Source organism: Cucurbita maxima, unplaced genomic scaffold, assembly GCF_002738345.1.
Source record: "Cucurbita maxima cultivar Rimu unplaced genomic scaffold, Cmax_1.0 Cma_Scf00215, whole genome shotgun sequence".
In the NCBI taxonomy this organism is placed as follows: Eukaryota; Viridiplantae; Streptophyta; class Magnoliopsida; order Cucurbitales; family Cucurbitaceae; genus Cucurbita; species Cucurbita maxima.
The window spans coordinates 13,630-19,439 of record NW_019272231.1 but is presented as its reverse complement, the minus strand read 5'-3'; the positions used below and the strand labels follow the sequence as shown (position 1 = coordinate 19,439).

Below are 5,810 nucleotides of genomic sequence, written 5' to 3'. Positions count from 1 at the left end.
TCAAGTAAATTTCATCATCTTTAGCCGTCCAAATACAAGTTCCTACAGTTCCATGTTTGCACCTATCACGGAGCCATAAGTGCTGTGTTTCAGGCCAAAAGCTTTCAAAAGAGACATATGCATGTGGCGTCTCACATTTGCACCAATAGAGGGTTGTTCCCCAAAAGTTAACCTTGAAGTTCCATTGATAATCATCTCCATGATTAAGCAAACGATGATACCCCAAGTCATCGTCCTTAGACTGATAATGCACAAGCAACCCAAGTTTGCTTAGCCCGTTAACCACATGAATGTAATATCTAGAAGGTCCTGGTAACTGTTCTAATAACTATTTCTTGGGATCAGATAACCAGAAATACTCTCTGGAAAATAGAAGATGCTAATCTTCCGAAGAGAAAGGAATCTCAAAACCCGGTACAAATCATCGAACATGACGATGGAAGCATTGAAATAAAATTCAACGAAGAGCCTTCATCTGAATCAAAAGTAAGAGAATTCTTGAGTTCTAGACCAAGTACGTTGGGAGTTTCAAGATCAATGTATGACCCCTTAAAGGTAAAAGAAGTCAGTTATGATAAAAAAAGAGCATCAATTCACTATGAAGATGGCTCAAGATCTCCAACCCATACAAATATGGATACTCAATCCGTCTATGAAAGTCAGCTAAATGTTATTACAGCTAATTTCCAGATAGACAAAGAATTCTTGAAAACAGATTTTATGTCAGTTGCCAACTCTTCAAAGAGAAAAGCTTTCTTCCAAACTTACAAAGAAGCTGAGCGAAGTCAAATAAGAGCTCAGTGGTATTCTCATATGGAAACCGTAGAGGAAAACATACCGTTCTTCGAATGGTTTGAAGAAAATATTTTGCAAATATGCACCTTGACTCAAAGAGGCTGGAAGACTATCAGAAGAGGCAGGTATATTCAAAACATCCTCCATTGGAAGAAGTCGAATTTGACAATTACTACGGAGAAAAGGTCAAAGCTAGTCCTTTCAAAACTATCCCAAAAGAACTAGAAAAGGTTAATCCGACCTTAAAGGATATTAAGAATATCCAGCACCAGAATAATTATTCAAACAAGATTTTATCCACGATCTCCACCCAGCTTGAGAGTATCGAGGGAAAAATCTCGAAGAATTCGGGTACTCTGCAAGAACAAGCACGCAGCTCTGTACCAAAGGTCGATGAGTCAATCCCAATACTCAGACAGGCAAACCTCGACGTATTCCAAGAGGGTCTCGAAAGAAGAAGTTGCAATAGCCAATATAGAAGAAAAGTTGGATAGAATTCTAAATCAAAGAATAATACATCAGGATTCATTTGTCAATGTCGTTAACAATGACGACGAGATCCAGGACTTCGAAGATGAGATCACAAATGAGGCAGAGGAACCTCTCTACAATCGAATCGAAAGGATCTCAAGAAGAAGTCAAAATAATACCAGCAATCAGAAAAACTGGTATCCTCAACCGTCTTTTTCAGATATTCAATTCGAAGAAAAGACGCTACAAACTCAAGCCCACTATGATGGCCTGGCAATCTATGANTGAAGATGGCTCAAGATCTCCAACCCATACAAATATGGATACTCAATCCGTCTATGAAAGTCAGCTAAATGTTATTACAGCTAATTTCCAGATAGACAAAGAATTCTTGAAAACAGATTTTATGTCAGTTGCCAACTCTTCAAAGAGAAAAGCTTTCTTCCAAACTTACAAAGAAGCTGAGCGAAGTCAAATAAGAGCTCAGTGGTATTCTCATATGGAAACCGTAGAGGAAAACATACCGTTCTTCGAATGGTTTGAAGAAAATATTTTGCAAATATGCACCTTGACTCAAAGAGGCTGGAAGACTATCAGAAGAGGCAGGTATATTCTGTTGTAAATTGTCATAAGTTTTGATTTGATTTGGTTTTTGGATTAGATTTCATTTGGTTATTTGAATTAGATTTGATTTGGTTATTTGAATTAGATTTAGTCACACCAGGGTTTAGTTATATATTGGGATTTGATATCAGAATTTGGTATCGGAATTTGGGAGAGCTTTCGGAGTCACATTGTATTTGTTGAGTGACATGTGTTCTGAGTCTTTGTAGTGTGATAGTGAGATATTCACTTGTAATGCTTTGGTTTATTAGTGATTGGTTCGTGGATGTAGGGGAACTTCTCTCCGAACCACGTAAATATCTTAGTGCCTCTTTGTGTAAAATCGTTCATTGGTGTTCATTGGTGTTGTGAGTACCTTTGTTCCGCTTTCGGCGCACAACAAGTAGTATCAGAGCCAAGTTGTGGTATTTTGGGGTATTGTGAAAGCTTGGGCCTCATCGACCATTAGACGTGCTCACAATCGTGTTTATTCTCTTGAAAATCAATTTTCAAGAATTGGGTTTTTGAGTTTCATTCAGATTAATTATTGCGAATGGCAGAACCATCACGACGTGGATCAAGAGTGTGGATTTCCAATCTCGAAGTAGAAAAATTTGATGGAACCAATAATTTTGGTGTTTGGCGAGGCGAAGTTAGCGATTTATTGGTCATGCAAGACCTCGATGTCTCTCTCCAAGAGGAAATGCCTGAAGACATGACAGAAGCAGAATGGACGAAATTAAATCGGCAAGCCTGTGGAATTATTCGATCCTGTCTTGGCAAGGATCAGAAATATCCATTTATGAAGGTTACCATGGCGAAAGAATTATGGGACAAGCTTGAAGCGAAATATATGAAGAAGAGTGTGGAAAATAAACTCTATTTGAAGAAGAAACTCTTCCGTTTTGATTACAAGGAAGGCATCTCAATGACTGAGCATTTGGATGATTTTAACAAAATCATCACTGATTTGCTTAATCTTGATGTTAAGATTGATGACGAGGACAAGGCGTTGTTGTTATTAAACTCCTTGCCGGAATCCTACGAGTTTGTAGTAACGACCCTACTACATGGAATCACTAATATTGATTTTGAAGATGTTTCAAATGCCTTAATAAACAATGAGATGCGAAAGAAGGAAAAGGAGACGTATCAAAGCTCTAGCTCAAATGTTCTCACTGCTCATGGAAGAACTTCCAATTGGAAAAAGAACGAATGTGGAGAGCCTCGACTAAAGTCGAGAGGGAGATCTGATCATTGGAGAAAACTTGATAAAAATGAGTGTGCATATTGTCGACAGAAAGGCCATTGGAAAAAAGATTGTTCGATCTTAAAAGAGAAGGGGTCGAAGTCCAATGTGGTTAGAGATGACGACACTGATACAGAGGATGCCTTGACAATCTCCCTATCAGTCAGCCAAACCAGTGAATGGATTCTTGATTCTGGGTGCTCCTATCATATGTGTCCCAACAAAGAGATGTTTTTGGACTTCAAGGAGTTCAATGGTGGAGTTGTCTATATGGGAAATGATAGTACTTGTAAGATAATGGGAATCGGCTCAGTACAAATCAAGATGTTTGACGGGGTTATACGAAAACTCAAAGATGTGAGGTATGTCCCTGACTTGAAGAAAAATTTGATTTCACTTGGCGTTTTGGATGCGAGTGGTTATCGCATCATTTTGGAAGGAGGGAATTTGAAAGTAGCTCGTGGAGCTTTGGTGGCAATTACAGGAACTAGAAGAGGTAGCATATACTACCTCAACGGAACCACAATAATTGGGCATGCTGCTGTGGCAAGTTCGAAAGAACAAGACATATCGAAATTATGGCACATGCGACTCGGGCATGCTGGTGAGAAGGCGCTTCAGACACTGGTGAACCAAGGAGTTCTTAAGGGTGCCACAACTGGAAGAATTGATTTCTGTGAACATTGTATATTTGACAAACAAAAAAATGTGAAGTTTGGTACAACTATACACCAAATAAAGGGCATTTTGGATTATGTTCACACTGATGTATGGGGTCCCACAAAGAATGTCTCATTGGGAGGAAAGAGGTGGTTCGTCACCTTTATTGATGACTACTCGAAGAGAGTTTGGATGCATCCCATGAGGCACAAAAACGAGGTTCTCCAAATCTTCCTAGAGTGGAAGAAAATGGTTGAGAATCAGACGGACAAGAAAATCAAAAGGCTGAGATCAGACAACGGGGGAGAATATACTTATGATCCATTCCTTAAAGTATGTCGAGATGAAGGGATCGTTCGACACTTCACTGTTCCTGGTAAGCCACAACAAAATGGAGTTGCTGAGAGAATGAACCAGACATTAATAGAGAAGGTTCGATGCATATTGTCTCAAGCAGGATTGAGTAAGGCATTTTGGGCTGAGGCTCTCAGTTATGCAGTTCACTTGGTGAATCGTTTACCTGTTTCTGGAAACGGTGGGAGAACTCCGCTTGAGGTATGGTCAGGTAGTCCTGTTAGTGATTATGATAAATTACATGTGTTTGGGTGTCCTGCTTATTATCATGTGACAGACTCAAAGCTGGATCCTAGAGCAAAAAAAGCCAAGTTTATGGGCTTTAGCAAAGGTGTGAAGGGCTATAGGTTATGGTGTCCAGAAACAAGTAAGATTGTTAATAGTCGAGATGTGACATTCGATGAGTTTGGAATGTTTTTGCAGAAAATTGAAAATAATGACGAGGTATTGAAGCAGGTGGAGAAGGTGGTGTTCTCTCCTGATGTGGTTGCTCCTACTGAAGAACCTATTGACCAGGTAAATAATAACTTTGATGTCTTAGAACAGAAAGAGCAAAGTCTGGAGGAGCAAAGCCTTGTAAATGAAAGAGTGGAGGAACCTGAGTCTATCGCCAAGAATAGACCACGAAGGGTAATTCGAAAACCTGCAAGGTTTGATGATACGATAGCATATGCTTTCTCTATAATTGATGGAGTTCCCAACTTACGTATTGAGGCTTGAGGTGGTAGCAACCAACTCAGTTATCAACTTGGAGATCTTATGACAAGGTGGAGATTGTTGTAAATTGTCATTAAGTTTGATTTGATTTGGAGATCTTATGACAAGGTGGAGATTGTTGTAAATTGTCATAAGTTTAGATTTGATTTGGTTTTTGGATTAGATTTGATTTGGTTATTTGAATTAGATTTAGTCACACCAGGGTTTAGTTATATATTGGGATTTGATATCAGAATTTGGTATCGAAATTTGGGAGAGCTTTCGGAGTCACATTGTATTTGTTGAGTGACATGTGTTCTGAGTCTTTGTAGTGTGATAGTGAGATATTCACTTGTAATGCTTTGGTTTATTAGTGATTGGTTCGTGGATGTAGGGGAACTTCTCTCCGAACCACGTAAATATCTTAGTGCCTCTTTGTGTAAAATCGTTCATTGGTGTTCATTGGTGTTGTGAGTACCTTTGTTCCGCTTTCGGCGCACAACATATTCAAAACATCCTCCATTTGAAGAAGTCGAATTTGACAATTACTACGGAGAAAAGGTCAAAGCTAGTCCTTTCAAAACTATCCCAAAAGAACTAGAAAAGGTTAATCCGACCTTAAAGGATATTAAGAATATCCAGCACCAGAATAATTATTCAAACAAGATTTTATCCATGATCTCCACCCAGCTTGAGAGTATCGAGGGAAAAATCTCGAAGAATTCGGGTACTCTGCAAGAACAAGCACGCAGCTCTGTACCAAAGGTCGATGAGTCAATCCCAATACTCAGACAGGCAAACCTCGACGTATTCCAAGAGGGTCTCGAAAGAAGAAGTTGCAATAGCCAATATAGAAGAAAAGTTGGATAGAATTCTAAATCCTAGAATAATACATCAGGATTCATTTGTCAATGTCGTTAACAATGACGACGAGATCCAGGACTTCGAAGATGAGATCACAAATGAGGCAGAGGAACCTCTT

General features: G+C 39.1%; 1 protein-coding gene across 1 annotated transcript; it reads left to right on the top strand.

The window, feature by feature from the left end:
* The first annotated feature begins 4,124 nt into the window (after window positions 1-4,124).
* LOC111474005 (uncharacterized mitochondrial protein AtMg00710-like) lies at window positions 4,125-4,901 on the top strand. Its single transcript, XM_023119280.1, has 2 exons — window positions 4,125-4,499; window positions 4,589-4,901. Exons 1-2 carry the CDS (start codon window positions 4,187-4,189, stop codon window positions 4,612-4,614), a joined length of 339 nt encoding a protein of 112 aa, XP_022975048.1. The 5' UTR covers window positions 4,125-4,186; the 3' UTR covers window positions 4,615-4,901.
* Window positions 4,902-5,810: the final 909 nt, after the last annotated feature.